Genomic DNA, 19,057 nt, shown 5'->3' with positions numbered 1-19,057 from the left:
AGAAAATACATCAGTTACTGCGAAAACATGGTCACCCATGCACAATTTGTCGACAACAGAAAAAGCTAGCCAAAGTGGTTTACGCAGATAGCGAACAGGATTGCTATATACAAAAATGTGGTTGCGGGTCGGAAAAATTTTAAACCGAGATTTTAAGAGCGCTGTTCAAAGGTGCCCCACGTTCAAAGGTTTCCCCCTTCTCCCCTAGTATTTTTTGGGCGTTCTGCTTTACAATATTTGCTTATAAAAATTATACCGTATATGTTCACTTTTTGGTATGGTGGCATTGGAAACATCACTACATATAAAAGAATTATATTGAATAAATTTTTAGGAAAAGAAATTTCCAAGATATCATTGGAAAACATTGTTTGAATAGGTTCAATTCCCCTATATAAAAATCCCACCAATTTTTAATTACATCGTAGGTTCCAACCTCATTCGCTGTAATATAGCTCCATGCGGAGTTGAAAACTTAATTTCATGTAATTGTCATAATGTCGATAATCGCTTCAAAACTTTTATTAGTCTGATGCTTGTTAATAAAACCTATTACATTGCTAATGTCTGACCATTCTCATTCAATTTAATTTAAATTCCATGTTTAAAATTAAGCCAGAAAAATATTATTTTGTATTAACTATTATCCTATAATTTTCTATCAATGGTACTCCTTATGATTTTCCTATGCTCCTTATTGCAAATGTATACCCACCTAGCTAATACCTACCTTATCTAACTCACTAAACAAATTAAAATGCTCGGCTTCACTTAGTAAATGTCAAGTCATTTTTGTCTTTTGTTTATTATCTTATCTGCAGGCATGCTTCTTTTTATATGTCACACAACAGTCCCTCCCGACCAGGTCACATGCACTCACATAAATCAAGCAAACATCAAAAATCTCTAGCATGCTACAAAAAAGTATGCGCAAGCAGGCAAATAATAGAGGAAACCAATCAATGTGATTGTTGTTGCTTGTTATTCACACGAGTGTGTTATTCTATTCCCGCCTTGTGGTAGTAATCTAAATGAGAACAAACGAAGCAGCAACAACAACAACAACCACAACAGCACCAACAACAAAAATAACTATGAAACAATTTTCATTCATAAAAATTTGTATTTAACGTAAGCTGTGTCATCAGTCGGCCTGACGAACGATGTACTACGATGCCGACGACGACGACGACCAAACAAAAGATGTGAGTAGCGTCTGTGTCGTTCGGTTGTACTCATCGCAGTGAGTGTGAGTCACACACGAACATGGTATGCTGTGTATGAAAGCAATAGAGTTCTGTCCGACATGTTGTAGGAATGTGTATGAGGTATGGATCAAATGCAAAACAAATTGTTAAGATACCTAAACTAGCCGAGAGTGCACAAACACACACACACCAACACAGTCGCCACCTGCATGCATGCATTTAGCACCCTAGTTGTGTGTGTGTTTGTTTGTTGTGCTTGAGTCATCTGCCTGCCATGAAGCAACATGTTGTATCGATTGCAACTTCGTTAAACGACGATCTGTTAAACAGCCGAACGAAGAATAGAAGAATTCTTGTTACGTTTCTTGTGTTTGTGTGGATGTGTTGTATGCGGTTTGAAGGGTTGTGTGTTCGTTCGTTTAGGTAGTTGGTTGGCTGGTCGTTTTGTTGGTTGGTTGGAAATGTTTTACAGCATTTGCCGCATGTGAACGATTTCATTGAAATTGAAAATTTAATATCACAAATTCATTTGACGCGAGCGCACGCGACGACGGATGTTAAATAGCCGTGTTCACTTGTACAAAACAGCAACTACAACAACAAGACAACATTCATAATTCTTTAATGAACACATGTTCATCTCAAAAAGATAGCAGAAGATAAATGATAAAGAAATTTGTTTGCAACAATAACAACAAAATAAATAAGTGAAAATTTTTATTGCAAAAAATACTAAAAAATATTGTATAAACAAAATCAACTCAAGTGAAATATTTTGAAAAAAATATATAATAAGAATATAACAATAATTTTTTTATCAGTGCGCCAAACTATTTACAAGAAACACAAAAATAAATAAAAACAAATAAGAAAATTATTATTGAAAATATATAATTAAATAAATATTTAAAATAAACAAACAACAAATATTCCATAACAATGTAGTGGGAAAACAATTATCTTTGTTCAAAACAAAACAAGTCAACATAAAGTGCTTATAAAAAAAGATTTACTGGAAAAAATATCTGAAAAGAAATTTTTATAAAATAAAAATTTTAAATAAACAATTTTGTGATTTATATTAAAAATACCCCGTACTGACTGGATTACGCGTTCAATCTCTCCACATATATTTTTGGGATTAAAAAATTATCGCCTCCAATTTTTGGGATTATATTTCGTAATTGATCTCATCGTACGGATCGGACATATTACCCCATTATACCTCGCTTGGAAAATAAATAATTGTAACCATGGCTGCGGATTTATCAACCACAACAAACAGCAAACCAACAACAGCAATACCCTCCTCCTTAACAACAACTTCCTCAACGGAAAATCTCTATATGCATTTGAATGCATCCGAATTATCGGCAATCATCATGAAAGGTAAGTTACAAAAATTTATACTTCCGTTATTTATTAGGTTTACAAAAAATGATAGGTTTGAAAACTGCAAAAATTCTAAAACAAATTCTAGAGATTTTAAATTTAATTGTGTTATAGAGGAAATTGAAAAAAAAAATTAGATTTGAAAAATGTGTAAAAATTGCCAAAATTCTAAAACAAATTCTAGAGATTTTAAATTTATTGGGTTATGAAAAAAAAAAATTAGCAAAAAAAAAATTCGTAATTGCGATATTAAAAATTAATATATTATAAATAAATAAATTTTGAAATTTAATTCTTAAATTAAATTACAAATTAAAACAATTTGATAGATTTGAAAAAAGGAAAAATCTTAATTAGAAAAAAATTAAATTTAATTTTTACAGAGGATATTGAATTTTTTAAATGAAAAAGTGGATTTGAAAATTATGCAAAAATTTTGAATTATAAAATTGTAGATATAATTTTGAATTGATTTTTTATGTTGAAAATTTAATACAAAATTGTCACAGTTTTGTATTGAGCCCATAGCTTGTCTGAGGGTCATGTTTCATATAATAACCATTCATCGTAATGTCACGATTAGTCAGTCGCTGAATAGGCATTACGCCTTGAGTCGCGGAAAACCACAAATGCGCTTTCGATCCACGAATATTTATTTAAAAAAATCCGATATTTATTTAAAAATAAATCATCAAATGACAAAAATTAGAAAATGGAAATGCTAAATAATAAAAATAATAATAATAAAAATAAATTACTTCTTGAGCGACGGATATAGATATATATGTATAGATATATATTTATAAAAATTCTGAGTAAAAAAATATTAACAAATATAAAATTAAAAAAAAAAATGAAAATCAGATCACGAAAAGGAGATTATATATTTATAAAAATTTAAAAAAAATATTCAAATAAAAATTGTAAAAAAAAAATTTAAAAAATAACAGATGTGAATTTAGGAAAAAATTTTGCTAATTTTGTCTCAAATTTACTTCCTCCGCGGTTTTATACATTTCCGTCGGTATTCGAAAAAAAAAATTTCATACGATCGTCATTTAAAAATTTGACCTTTAAGTAAAGTTTCCACAACTTTCAATTCTACATATATATATATATATATATTTTTTTTTATTTGACAAAAAAAAATTATTTAAAAAAACTTAAAATTTAAAAATTCAAAAAATCCGAACAGCTTATATTTTTTAATGTAATTAATTCTCTGCTAAAAGAAAAAATTCGAGCATAATAAAGGAAAGTTTCGGACTTACAAAATTTTTTTTAAATCGAAAATATTTTAAAAAATAGATTTCTTGCTATTTTGAAAAATAATTCCAAAAATTACAAAAAAAAAAAAAAAAAATAAATAAATCAATAAAACTGAGCTATGTAAAATGAAAACTCAGCAATACTGAAATGCCACGGACTTTGAAAAAAAGTCCAAAAATCAATTTAACAATTCCTATAATATTAAAAGTAGTTCAAAAAAATTATACTTATTGTAAAAAAAAACTGGCCAAGGACTAGGACATTTTTCAAAAATCTAAAAAAAAAATAAATATTCCCATATATTAATAAATTAATTAACGAAATGCAAAAAAAATCCGGGCTTTGCAAAATAAAAATTGAGCCAAGCTGAAAAGTTACGGGCATGGAAAAAAAATATTTCAAAAAAATTATGTCAAATTCTTAACTAAACCCAAAAATTCGAGATTTGTAAAATGAAATTGAGCAAAGCTGAAAAGCTTCAAAACATTTCATTATAGTGTATTTTTTATATAGATTCAAAAAATATTTGAATATTGTAAAATAATTTTTTATTTCATTGCAATATTTTGGATTTTCTAAATATTTCTTCTTTCATAATTTCCTCTCAACCCCCATCCTTCACCATTTTCTGCAAAAAATATTTAAAAGCTCACAGAAAAATGCTCCATATGTTTTACTATTTATAGTGAAAAAAATATATTTTGAGCGAAGGTAACACCTGTTTATTCCATTTGGATTTTTGAGCACTTAAAATATGACCACACACACACAACACAAGCCATAACAACAACAAGTACAAAAACAATAACAAACAAAATATTTTTCGCAAATGAAAAATTTGAAATGAACACCCCCACTAGTGTCAGGTGAAAGATATGTAAATGAGGCATTGGTCGACCCGACGGTACCCCTACCAACCAACATAGCAAGGGGGAATGATGAAGACTTTCAAATACATCAGTAATTCAGCTAAAATAGAAAGGAATTAATAATACTAGTGGAAAATGTAATGATGCTGAAAATTATTTATTTTTCTATTTTTAATTTAACGCAAAAAATTATATATTTTTATTTAAAATATAATTTTTTAATAGACAAAATTAAATATTAAATAAAATATTTATTATTTTTAATAAAAAATATTTTTAAAATTTTTTTTCTAATTGTTTCATAAAATTCTTTTATTTTATTTCGAGAGAAATATGCTAAAAAAGTGAGTTTTTCAGTAGATGCTTTCAAAATATATATTGCTTACATTTTTACTTATAACTTTTTTTGGATTGGTGATTACCAAAATTTCAGAGAATATAAATTAAGGACCGTACTATCTAAAAACGTGAAGAACTTTAAAACATGCTAAGTCGACTTAGCATACTATGGTTCGGAGGCGTCGATTTGTTTTAATTTTTCTAATTGAATTTTCAATTAACCCCCACATTTTTTTCAATATCTTACAAAATTATTGTCCATCTGTTTCCGTATATTGTGGAACGAAAAAAAAAATTAATAGAATATCATTTTTGGAATTTGTTTACTATATTTGATTTCAATTGAATTTTAATTTTCCAAATGCCAGCCAACCCCAGCGAATGGTGGGCTGGCTGGTATATGGTGGACCTTGTTATAATTTGCATTTTTTGCAAATTGAATTGAATGAATTTCATATTGCCGTCGCTGCTGGTGTTTCCACCAAATGCTAATGGTGTTGAACTGTGAAACAGCTTTAATACAAAATGCAAAAAAATAAATAAATATACACTTATTTAGCGTTTAATGAACCCATAATGTTGATTTTTTTTTCTGTTGCCGACAGACCGACAAGACAACCCGATACCGTCATGAAAATTTAGCACGTTTTTTATGACAATTTCACAAAACACAATTAAATAACACTTTTTGGTTGTTTTTGTTGTTGTTGGATTTTCTTTTTGGCAGTATGTGTGTTGGTGACCTTTAAAAGTTTAAACACCCTTTTTGTTTGGACGACAGCAAAAAAGAGCTGTTCAATAATTTATGTGTGTCTGTGTGTTTGGTTCTGGCTTTGTTTTTGTTTTTTTTGTTTTTTCGAAAAAGAAAGTACAAGTATTTTGTAAAATCCAAAAAATAAATAAAAGTTTCCATTACACAAAAATGCTTATTCTTTTATATGCCATCCAGCCAGCCAGCAACTCTCTGGGTTTTTGAAATTCGAGAAGTCAATGTGCCAATTTCTTGCCGAATGTTTATTTATTTCGTTCGTTGATTACAACAGCAAAAAAAAATGCACACAACATTTTTTTTTCAGCAGTGTGGTTAATTTTTTTTTCGATTTTTTCTGGAGACATTTACAGAAAAAAAGGTAAATTGAAAAAATCAACAATAAATACAGAAAAAAAATTAAAAATTGTGTTAAAAATTCATTACAAAATTAAATGCCGTCGCACATACATACACAGCCACATATATAGACCATAATTTATGGTTATAAGTCTGACTGACGCTTGCCGTTGGTTGTTGTTGTTTGCTTACAAATACGAGAGTGCACAAAAAAAGTGTCAACAGGTGTCGTCGACCAACAATCGACCAAGGGTAATAAATAATGTAAGCCAGAAAAATGAAATAAATTAATATGACACGTTTGTTCTGTTAACAAAAATGTAAGGAAATTTGAAACCGAATCTATGAGTGGAAAAACAAGGGTTGCTTTTTAAAATTTGAAATCTCAAATATTGTAAAGGTTTTTAATTTGTTTCCATTAACTCTTATAATTTTTATGTCAGGTTTGTCTGAGGGAAAATTTTAGGCTATTTTTTGCTATATGATTAAAATGTATCTCTCTCCACTTAATGCAAAAAACCGGCCTAATAATTTAATTTGAACAAAGATGAAATGTCCAGGTATTAAAATGAATTGAAAAAAAACTAGTAATTCAAAAAAATTATGAAAAAATATGATATTGTTTTCGAGGTATTTTATTGAAGTATATAAATTAAATAAATCTGAAAAGTCCCGGGTCTAAAAAATTAAAAAAAGTCAAATAAAAACATATTTTTTATATATTATTAAAATATACGATATTCTCCAAAAATCCATGGACTGTAAAATGAAAATTGAGCAAAGCTGAAATTTCCTGGGCTTTATAAAAAATTAAAAAAAAAAAACTAAAAAAAATCTATTTTCTAGTTATAATCTGAAAATTTCTAGCAAAATTTGACCAAAGCTGAAATGTCCCGGTCCAAAAATAAATTATATAATTTATTAAAAAATTCAAAAAAAAAAAACTTCAAATTATTAAAATTTGGCTAATTATGTACTCAAAAAAATCTGGATTTTTTCTGTTGAATTTAGAGCAAAGCCGAAAAGTTCCGGGCCTAAAATAAATTCAAACGTTTATATAAAAAATTAAAAAAAAATATTCTATTGTATATTAATAAAATTTGGCTAAATTTGTACTCCAATAAAAAATCAGATTTTTTCGATGAATTTTAAGCAAAGCTGAAACGTTTCGTTCCTAAAACCAAATCAATATTTTGATTTTTTTTTCGAAAAATAAAAACTATTTTTATATTATCAAACTTTGGTTCACTTTTACCCAAATGAAAATTTGTTGGACTTGCAAAACATTTAAAAAAATTGATTTTTTGTAAAATTATTACATATTTCAAAATTTTCTGTTTATTATAAAAATGTCTTTAAAAAACTGAAAATTGGCAAAATCTTAAAAAAACTCGAACATTCCCAAAAAATATTTTTTATTGTTAAAATTCTGATAATTTCTTACTCAATAAAAATTCATTTTTAATAATTATTTCATCAGTAAAATCATTCTCACCCTTTAGTTAATGTCTTTGGTCCCCAAATTAATTTTTATCCAACCAAAGCCATTTATCCTTAGACACCAATCATTAAAGTTTTATATCACTCCCTTCCACCTCCTAATTTTTTGGCATACGTACTAAAGAAAAACAGTATCCAAATAGTCAAAATAACTCCTTAACCCAAAAACCAAAAAAGCAAAACATACACAAACAAGCAACCAAAAACCCTACCAGAAAAATATGACAATTTTTATGGCGCCACATGTTAGTCACATTAGTTCTTCTTTATTTCACTTCTCTGTAGTTTTTCTCTTTTTTTTTTTTTGGTCAAAACTCATCTGGGGCCTTGATAATTTTTTTTTTTTTTTTGGGGAAAAAAATCTATTTTTCTTTTCCTTCCGATTTTTTTGTGTGTGTTTCCTTTTATTCCGTTGTTGGTTTATTTGTTATATATCATCACAATTTGTAGAATAAAAATACAAAAAAACAACAAGTAAAAGTTGTTATACGCATTCATGTAGCAGCTGGGAATGGTAACAGGAAAAAAACAATAAAGATGATAATGATGATGGCTGGCTGGTTGGTATGTTGCTTGCTTTGGCGTAGAAGAATATTGGCCAAATGCGTTTTTTCTGGTGATGATGGAAACCAAAAAAAAAAAAAAAAAAAAATCCTCAATGGAAGTTGTTCAATATGAACAACATCATCATCACCCAAACAACCCACCGAACATCCATCCAATCCAAACCATCCCCCACCCCCAAAAAAACACCCATCACAGCAAAAAACCCACATTTATGACACACAGCTGTGTCATCTATCCACTCACTCACTGACTCTGGTGTAAATTCACACACACACAGTGTGTCTGTCGGTTTTTATGTGTTTTATAAACACAATTTTTATTCGACAGCAGCTTTTGCAGGCATCTATATCAACAACAACAGCAACAACAAAAGATATTTTTATTCTACAAATAGCTTTAACAGTTGTTTACTTCCTCCTACATTTACTTAACCACCACCATCACCACAACCATTGCCAGCCAGCCATCGTCGTCATCATCATCGGCAGCCGTTACCATTTCCATGCCATAAGGTTGGCCTCCTTTACGTGTTTTCTCTCTGTAGAAGACTGGATTTTTTTTCACAACAGTAGCAGACGGAAGACAACTTTATATCCTTCCCATGCTACTACTGTCCATTAGAGTGTGTATGTGTGTCTTTTTTCCTACTTTTGCACACAACGTCAGTTTGTCTATAACTGTGTTTTTTTCTTCATCTCTCTAACAATTGTTAGCTTTTCTATTGCTGCTCAGCTGCTGCTCTCCACAATCATTTGTATTTGACTGGAATTTTATTTTTTGGCCATAAGAAATGTAGTAAAACGGTTTGGTTTTATGTTTCCTTTTGTGTTGCACTTTCCCAGGGGGGGAGGGAGGTTGAAGTGGAAGTGGGGGGTTCTGGCATCACAAAACTTTGGAGTGTAAATATGTGTCTGTTGTAAATTTTTGGCGCCATCTGGTCACAAATTTTAAGCAAAAAAAAAAAAAAAAAAAGATGGAGAAGAAGAAACAGGAATGAGAAATGTGATGCATAGGGAAATTATGGATAATTTTAACATAACAAGAAGTGGGAAGGGTAAAGAAAAGGAGGTTAGTTTTGATGTGGACAATATTCGATTGATGGAAAGAAGGAATTAATTGAGGTCAGTGAGGAATGGAGACACCTTATTTGGGCTTGATTTAGTACAAAAAATAAAATTGGGCTTGATTTAGTACAAGAAATAAAAAATTTCAAATTTCAAAAAAAAAACTCAAAATTTTTATATAACAAAATTTGAGCAAAGCTGACAAATCTAATATATTCAATAAATAAAAAATTCAAAATAATTTTTTTTTCGTTAAAAGATTAAATTAAATTTAAAAAAAAAATCTGAATTTTTTTAGGCTAAGTTGAAAAGTCCGATCCAAAAATAATTTGAAAATTTTAAATAAAAATTGTTAAAAAATAATAAAAAAAAATTTCGACAAAAATTGATATTTATAAAAAATTCAATATTTTATAAAAAAAATAGGTTTTTCGTTAAATGATTAAAATATAGCCCAAATAAATCTGGATTTTTTCGATGAAATTTAAGCCAAGTTAAAAAAACCCGGTCCAAAAATAAATTCAAAATTTTATATAAATTAAAAAAATAATATATATATATATATTAAATTAAGAAATATACATATATGTATTTTTTAAGTTATTAAGTTTTAGATAATTTTTTGCAATTTACAAAAAATCTAAACATTTTCCAATTTTTTTTTTTTATTTATTTATTTTTTGTCTATCATATCATATAAAGAAAATGTCATTTAAAATAACTAAAAATATACCACAAATGGTCAAAATCCCTCAAACAATTTTTTTTTGCATTGTGCCTTGACATTGGCATTGTCTTTTGCTGTCTTGTTAGCCCAAAGGCCAAGAACACCAAATCACAGCTTGTGGCTTGACCATCATTAAACCATTTAAGGTAGGGAATTTTGCATTGTTCTCCTAAATACAAGAAATAGCAACAACAACAAAAGAAGTAGTTACAATTTTCCTCTCCAGATGTCATCCATGATGATGACAAGCATAGCAGAAAACTGTCGCCATAAATGTCAACCATTTATGGGGCTTTTGAGAAATTCTTAGCATTTTTCGTTGATATATTTCCGAACATAGCCAAGAGCGATGACTATTAACGATCTTTTAAAAAGATAATTAGTGTTAAATTAGAAACGATTTTTGAGGAAGTTAATTTTTGTCGGTTAAACTGTGTCAAATGTACAAGAACATCTTGACCATATGTGTGCTTGGCCAAGACCTGGTTTTCCGAAAAAAACACAATAATTTTTTATTGGTGAAAAAAATATATAATTTTTTTATTCCATTGTTTACCGCATGTTTGCTGTTTATTTCTTTTTTTTTTGTTTATTTCTAATTTTTTATGTGCCCATATTTGTGCTTTTTGTTTTTGTTTAAAACAAAAAGCTCTTGTTATCCATAAATTAAGATGAGAAACAAAATCTGCCATTAACCGTTTGTTGTTTGCTTTGGCTAGCAATTAATAATACATGTGAAGTGAAGAGGGGCGAGGGATAGCCTTTTGAATATGATTTAACGTTACGCTCAAACACACACACACACACAACGCTTAACCACAATTAATAGCTGTAACAGTTGGTTATGATGACCACCATAACACTCCAGCATTATAGTCATCAAATGACCAGACCTGCGTGATACATTCATCATTAGCGATGACGATGATGACAGTATTCGAGATATAGCAGCAAAGTGACAAATGTCTTAATGGTGCTAGTATCGTTATACCACTAGAGGTGGTGGTGTTGTATTTGTTCAAGATTTTTTTTCATATTTTTTACAAAGTTGCATTTGGCCTATCTATCTTTAAAATTGTGGCATGCGTTCTATTTAATTTTATTTCTAAATAAAGAAATTCTTTCGGTTTTTGTGGTTGTATTTGGCCTCCTTGCCTCTATAAAGCCTATACATATGTCTGACTAATTGTCAATATATTTATGAATATGAATTTTTTCTTTTCTTCTTCTACTTCTTGTGTATACATATGGCTCTTAGACTGACCACTTGGCATCACTCACCCAGACCACCGCCATCCGTTTTCTGTATTTGAAATAGAATTTTTTTTTTTTGAAAAAAAAAATTGACATGAAATTATAGAAATGTAATATTCATCATTTCCTTGTGGTTTTACAATGAATGCCATGTCTTTGGTGGTGGCACCATCGTCGTCCTCGTCATCTATACTTAAATATATTTCCCCAGATGATTTATTCTTTGAAACCCAAAAAACAACAAAACAGCAATATGTTTTAATCATCATCAACATCGTTGAGATGCTAAAAACTAAAGACCCGATGACATGGGAATAATAGTGGCAGATTTATAAAGGGAAATTTATTGAAAAATAATTACACACACACACATACACTCAAAAACAAAGAGATTGAGGCCTATATAATGAAGATTCCAAGTTGGGTAAATAATAATATTTTTTTCCCAAAAATTTTAATTTAGCTAAAATATCACGAATTTGATATTGGGCAAATAAACCAATATTAAATATTTTTTATATAATTATACTAAATCGCCAACTATCTCCTCCTCTTTTTATTAAAAAAAAAACAATATTTTATTTTCTAATTACAAGCTTTTACAAATCAATTAAATTAACTTCCCCTCCAAAAACCCACCACGTTTTTATACCCATAGCCTCCCTCCCCTCCCTTTTCCAGCCCATTAACCATATTAATTTACCATCGTTTTTCTCGTCGTTGTTTTTGTTTTATTATTTTTTGTTGTTGTGCTAATAAAACTATTTGTAACGCCATGTCATAGATTAATTAAATATTCATTTGGCATTTAATTGTTGTTATTGTTGTGGTTGGTCATTTAATTTGTTATTAATGTTGTTGTTATTGTTTGTTTTGTTATTGATAATTGTCCTATGATTTTTTTCCAATTTTTTGTGAATAATTTTTTTCACATTGATTTGGCGTCACCACCATGCTAATGATGTTCGATTTTGGAATTTTGCAATGCAACAGCAACAACAACAATAATAATTGAAAATGATAGACAACCATGACATGTTGTATTGACTTGACTGTCTGTCTGTCATTGCTTCCACTTGTTCCGCGGAGACAATAGACAGACATTTGTGTTGTTGTTGCTATTTTTTGGCAACTCTTTCAAATGGCCGTAATTACTGGTTAACGTTAACAACTAATGAACATGTTTATTTATGGCCAACAACAACAGTAACAACAACAACTATTAAAACATTCAAATTTATGTGACTTTTAGGCCAAAAAATCGAAACAAGCTAAATGCTGGTGGTAACTGTTGTTGGTGTTTAATTGACATGACATGCTTGTGAGCATGACAAAAAAACAAAAAATGGTTGGGACAAAAAAAATATATTAAATTAAAAAAATAAATTAAAATTTAAAATAAAATAAAAAATATAAAAACCTTTTTTTTAATAAAAATAGTATAATGTGTATTTAGGAGACCTAAAACATTTTTGTAAAGAAGCATTCTTTTTTTATAAAAAACTATAAAATTTTTAACAAAAAAATTTAAATAAATTAAATTTTCTTTATAAAATAAATAATTTTTTATAAAAAATATTGTGCATTTTTATAAAAAAAAATTGAATATTTAAATAATTTTTTATAATATTTTTTAATACGAATTTAAAAATTACATTTTTTGTATAAAAATTTTAATTTTTTATAAAAAATATTATGCATTATAAAAAATATTTTTCATAAAAAATTAATTTTCACAAAAAATTAATTTTCAAAAAAACTATATATTTTATAAAAATTTATTTTTTTTTATAAAAATGTATTTTTTTATAATTTTTTTTAAATGTCTTTTTTTATAAAAATTTTAATTTTTCAACAAATTAAATAAAATTTTTTATAAAAATTTATAATTTTTATAAAAAATATTAAATATTTATATAAAAAAAATTAATTAAAATTAAATTTGTTATAAAAAAAATTTATTTTTTTATAAAAAAATTATATTTTTATAAAAAAAATTTAATTTTTTATAAAAAAATATTATGCATTTTTATAAAAAAAATTTAATTATTCACAAAAAAATAATTTTTACAAAAAATAATATATTTTTTAAAAATGTAATTTTTTTTTCAAAAAATTTAAAAATAATTTTTTTGATAAAAATTTATTTTTTTTAATTTATTTTTTATATATAAAAATATTATCATTTTTATAAAAATTCATAAATTTTTAAAACTTGGTCATATCCTTTGCTAAACATGTTTAGAAAATGTGTGTTTTCTAGATGGAAAATTGAGCAAAAAATTTTAATAATATTTTTGATAAAAATTTATTTTTTTTAAATTAATTTTTTTTATATAAAAATATTATTATTTTTATAAAAATTCATAAAATTTTTTATAATATTGGCCATACCCTTTGCTAAACATAGAAAATCTGGCGCTTCTAAATTGCAAATTGAGCAGAACAGAAAAGTCCCGGGTCCTAACCTAAAAAAAAATAGAGAATGTTTAGGTGTTCAAAGTGTGTGTGTTTTCGATGTCTGCTTACAATTTTGATTAAAACCAATAAATTCTTTTGAAATTTAAAAATATAAACATTTCTTTCACGTAATCAGATCCTGGGAATCGAAGTCAATTTCAAAATTTACCGCTCAAAAAAAGTAGTTTTTCAAAACAAAAAATCTTCTCACGTTATCTTCTGATTGCAATCAAATTCTAAGGAGAAAACACGATAAGAAAGCAATTCGTTATTAGTTGACCTTTGTCATTGTTATTATTATTTTTTTAACACCTGTAAGGGATCAAGTCACGTAATACACACAACAACACTCACACAAAAAATAATATTGATGATGTGAAAATAATCACTTGTTGCCACTTGATTGGTAGCAACAGGGGCGACAGCAGCATCCATTGATCTTTACAATGATGCAATCAACCCCTAACCGCTGCTATTCATTTCCTGTCCAGAAAGGGAGGAGGCTTGGTAATTATTGTTATAGAAAAAGGTTTTCTAATAAGCAGGTGGTTTTTCTAGGATTTTTTTTCAAAAATATTTTTTTATTTCTTAGGGGTTGGAGAAGAGTGTTAAGAAAAAATTCGGGATCTTTAATTAAAGGTCTTATTGTATTAGGGGGTATAGAATTTTTTGAGGTCACTTTTTGGCTACCTGCTTTATTTAATAAATACAATTTTTTTTCTTTTATGAAATCACAAACAAAACTTTCCCTTTCGATTTTGAGGTTTTTAGTTAATCTCCTGATTTTTTTTCTTTTTGTAAGACATGTGTTCCATTGTAACCTCTTGACTCCTGATGTTCCCACACTCACTTCTGTTTCCCTGGACTTTGAATTTAATCTACAAGTTTTTTTTCTTCTTAAAAATTTAATGCGTATTTAAAATAAATTTCATTTTTTTTGTTACTATTCCCCGATTTTTTACTATCACTCGTACACTATTCCAATGACCTCAAAATCACTCCTCCACCCTCCACAAAAAAAGGTTATCATCATCAGCTGTGAACGCATGCTGTTAACATCACATCATCATCATTTGATTCTATTTTTTGAATATTCAGTTTCTATTTATTATTATTTATTTATTTTTTTTCTTGTTCTTGTTGTTGTATATATATATTTTTAATTTTAGGAAATTCTACTAAATCTTCTTATCACCACCTTCACCACATGTGTTCCATTTTATGAATGAACCGCGATCCAAAAAATTGACGGCCACTTAGAAATAACAAATAATAATTTTCCATTCCAATGCGGGGCAGCAAACCACGAATGGAAGCAAAAAAATTCCTTTGCTTCCGTCCATTTAATTTGCCATAAATATTAAAAAGTTCACAACAACAAAAAAGATTTCGATTTTTTATTATTATTCTAATTATGGCATATTCTGGTGGGGAAGAGGGGGGTGTGGCAAAAAAAATATTCTTCTACTTTTTTCGCATTCAAAGAAATAAATTCAAATAAATGACTTGTGGCGCCAGCTATTATTGACATTTTCTGCTTTCATTTTAATTGATTGCATATTGCCAAGAGCGGCGAGTGCAAAATAACAGCAATAATAACGAAAAACTAATGCAATGACGATTGGAATGCAGTTGGGGGGAATTTCGGGTTAAATAATTTTGAATAAAAAAAAAATAATTTCGAAATGCATTGCAAAAATTTTTTAGAACGAGTGGGGAAATAAAAAAAATTTAAACTAATCTGAAGTTTCTGGCATGCTTCTGGGGCTTCTTGCACGAAAACTGAGTAAAGCCGAAAAGTCCCGATCCTAACCTCAAAATTTAAAAAAAAATTTTTGTAATGAAATTAATATTGGTCTTATTTTTGCTCAACAAAAGAAATCTGATATTTCTAGCACGAAAATTGAGCTGAGAGCTGAAAAGTCCAGGTCCTAACCTCAAAATTAAAATAAAAAAAAAAATATTTTCAAAATGTTACTATTTTTTGTAATATAATAAATATTTGTCTTATTTTTTGCTCAACAAAGGAATCTGGTATTTCTAACATCAAAATTGAGGAAAACTGAAAAATATCGGTCCTAACCTAAAAATTTTAAAAACCTGGAAATTAAAAAAAATGTAATTTTTAGCAATATAAATTAATATTGGACGTATTGTTGGCTAAAAAAATCTTGCTGTTTTTATATAATTAATATTGATCTTATTTTTTGCTCAATAAAAGAAATCTAATGATTTAGAATGAAATTTGAACAAAACTGAAACGTTCCGATCCTAACCTAACAAATGCTCATTTTTACTTTATAATTATATCAAGGATTGGGTGGAGTTTTTAATAATATTACTAATATTGATCCAATTCTATGCTCTACGCAAAAAATCTGAGCTCTGTAAATGTAAAATTGAGCAATGATGAAAAGTCCTAACCTAAAAAAATTTAATTTATATATTTTTTTAATTTTTAAAAAGGAATTTTTATATTTTCAAAATTTCGATTTATTTTGTAATATTGTTAATACTGATCCAATTCTAACTTCTACACAAAAAAATCTGGAGTCTTTAAATTGAAAATTGTGCAATATTGAAAAATCTCCACCCTTTCAAAGCCCAAAAAAATTCGCTTCGTTTTTTCGTTTGCAATTTTTGAAAATACCAACAACAAAAATTATGTAAATAAATAAAATTCATTGGCCCCCAACAAAAAGTATGTCGTCAGGTTAAAATCCGAAACAGCAACAAAAGCAGGATTGATTTCAATATTTTTTTTCAACCAGGTTTCCAGAACTTCGTATTAATTTCTTCTTCTTTCTGTTTAGACGTGGCAGTAATGCCATAATATTGCCAATCAAGGTATATTCAGGTGGAAAACAGGGCAATAAAACAAAAATAACAGCAGCAACAACCACAACAACAACACCAAAATTCTCCATATGCATTTTGTTAAGGTTAACAAGTTTAATGGCTTCGTTGAACTTGAAAAATATGCACGGGAAAGGAAAAAAGCACACAGAGTTTTTATTTTTTTTACAAATTAACAACAACAATAAAAAGACATTTCCAACACCCCAGTAAAAAACCAAATTTCTGCAATTCAGAACCCAACAGCTCATTTGTTTAAAATGTGCGTCAACAAAATATTCCTCAAAAAAAAAAAAAAATAAATAAGAAAGCAACAACAACAAATAAATTGAATAAATGTGAAATTGTAAACCTTTGAGGAATGACAAAAACACCAACAACAACAAAAATATTCATCACCCAAAAAGGGGTCATAAAACCAGTTGATTAAAACCGAATATTTATTGTTGTTGTTTTTTTGAATATTTTTTGTTCGTTGATTTGTGTTTTTGCGGTTTCCCAGCATTGAAGCCACAAGCAAAGAGTGGCAGCCAGACAGACTGTGTGACTGACTGCCTGACTTGTCAATACAAAAATCCTTACAGTTTTTTGTTGTTATTTTTTGTTTTCGACTTTTTTTAATTAAGACAGGTTCAAACCTCAACTCAAGTCAAAATTAAAACGGTTCATAAATTTAAAATTAATGATATTGAAAACAAAAAATTATCGAAACCCATTGTTAGACTCTACTAGCCAAGTGTTCCAATGTTTCGGTGATGAAGATGAGTTTTGTACGCTAATAAAACCGGCCCGGATAGCTATCATCAATTCATTGATAAAGCGTGGGCGAAATGTCACAAAATTTGTTTTTAATAAATGTCTTGAGATTATGTTAATTATTTTAATACGAATTCGGAATTGAATTGAATTTTTGCATTTTTAAATCTTTTGTATTTTTTATTGATTTTTTTCTTTGATGATTAACTAATTCAACTTTTTTTCTATTTTTTTGCTTTTAGGTTCACCCCATCACTCCAATGATCGCGATGCTGGTTTCTGCTCTGGCAGTTCCGAAGGTGGTGATGATTTCTCCATGGACAATTTGCGTCTGGCACCCAATAGTCCAACCCTCATTGCCGATAACTCCTCCGATGATTCCGTTGAGGTGAAATGTTCCCCCATCTCCTTGGTACGCAATAAACGCAAGAGTTCCGAACCTTCCAAGGTGGTGAGTGATGTCCCTGAACCCGAAAGATCTCCATCAGCCTCTCAGTCCACGGGGCCCCTCAAAAAACGTATACGTTATTCCTCGACCACGGATTCCGGAGTGGTACTGACACCTCCCGCCGCTCCCTTACCATCACCACCAGCCACAGCTTTATGGGATCCTAGTCAAGTGCTACCTCATGAATTAATGCCAAATCCTGCACAGGTTTTTGTACGTCATCCCGGTGTTACGACACTGCATCGTTTGCCCAAGGAAGAGCTCAGTGATGAATTGCCGCAGGAACAAGAAGAACCCTTGGCTTTGGTGCTCAAAAAATCCCCCGAGACCCCAAACGAAGATGACGAAGATATTGTGATGAAAAATTCCCTGAAAAATTTAACACCCAAAAAGAGATTTGCCGCGAAACGGGAACACTCGGAACAATCCTCACCCAAACTGCGTTGCAATGAAAGCAGCAGCAATGCCAATGGTGGCATTACCTTAGTACCCCCACCCGCTTTATCCCTAACATCGTCGCATGAAGATAGCTCCTCGCTGAATACCTCATTGAATGCCACCTCAAAAAACACTTCCTCATCGTCGTGCTCCTCATCGAAACCCCAACAGAGGAATTACAAAAATATGACACGTGAAAGACGTATTGAGGCGAATGCCCGAGAGAGATCTCGCGTCCATACCATTTCAGCGGCCTATGAAACTCTAAGACAAGCTGTACCCTCCTACTCCAATAATCAAAAGCTCTCAAAGCTCTCAGTGCTGAGAGTGGCCTGTTCCTATATTTTGACCCTGTCACGTATGGCTGGTTATGATTACAGTTCAGATCAATCGGAGCCATCAATTGCAGATTGCTTTGATGCCGTTACGGCCACCATACAAACAGAGGGGAAGATACGCAAAAAGAAAGAAGATGGAGAGAAGTAAATTCCCGACAACAACAAAAATATTTTCAAATAAAAAAGAGTCTGAATTTATTTAGGTTTCCTTATTAAAAATAAACAAAAACAACAACAATAATAAGAAAATAAGTTATTTTCTTTGGACTGAAATGTAAAATTGATTGAAAGCTTTTCTGAAGTGAGGAAAAAAGCTTTTTCAAAAAGTTTTAGTCGAAAATCAAAATTCCAAATAATCTATATTGTTGATTAATTGGAATTTATTTAGAGAGGATTTTATAAAAGCTTTTAGAATGAGGAAACAAATTTTAAAACGAGGAAAAAGCTTTTGGAAAGCTTTGAAA

General features: G+C 29.1%; 1 protein-coding gene across 1 annotated transcript; it reads left to right on the top strand.

The window, feature by feature from the left end:
* Nucleotides 1-2,461: 2,461 nt before the first annotated feature.
* Nucleotides 2,462-18,741, top strand: LOC133321463 (uncharacterized). The gene is made up of 2 exons (XM_061530557.1): nucleotides 2,462-2,597; nucleotides 17,612-18,741. Exons 1-2 carry the CDS (start codon nucleotides 2,462-2,464, stop codon nucleotides 18,739-18,741), a joined length of 1,266 nt encoding a protein of 421 aa, XP_061386541.1.
* The last annotated feature ends 316 nt before the right edge of the window (nucleotides 18,742-19,057 follow it).

This window comes from Musca vetustissima, unplaced genomic scaffold (genome assembly GCF_032173495.1).
Source record: "Musca vetustissima isolate MV318-11 ecotype Yass unplaced genomic scaffold, APGP_CSIRO_Mvet_v1 utg12796, whole genome shotgun sequence".
NCBI classification, from domain to species: Eukaryota; Metazoa; Arthropoda; class Insecta; order Diptera; family Muscidae; genus Musca; species Musca vetustissima.
The sequence above is the reverse complement of the archived record's forward strand: the minus strand, read 5'-3'. Positions and strand labels throughout refer to the sequence as shown.

What these genes read in the sequence shown, in the direction of transcription:
- LOC133321463 (XM_061530557.1), top strand. Translation starts at nt 2,462, where the DNA reads ATGGCTGCGGATTTATCAACCACAACAAACAGCAAACCAACAACAGCA. An exon ending in ATCGGCAATCATCATGAAAG is followed by an intron (nt 2,598 to 17,611) that starts GTAAGTTACAAA and finishes TTTTGCTTTTAG; the next exon opens with GTTCACCCCATCACTCCAAT.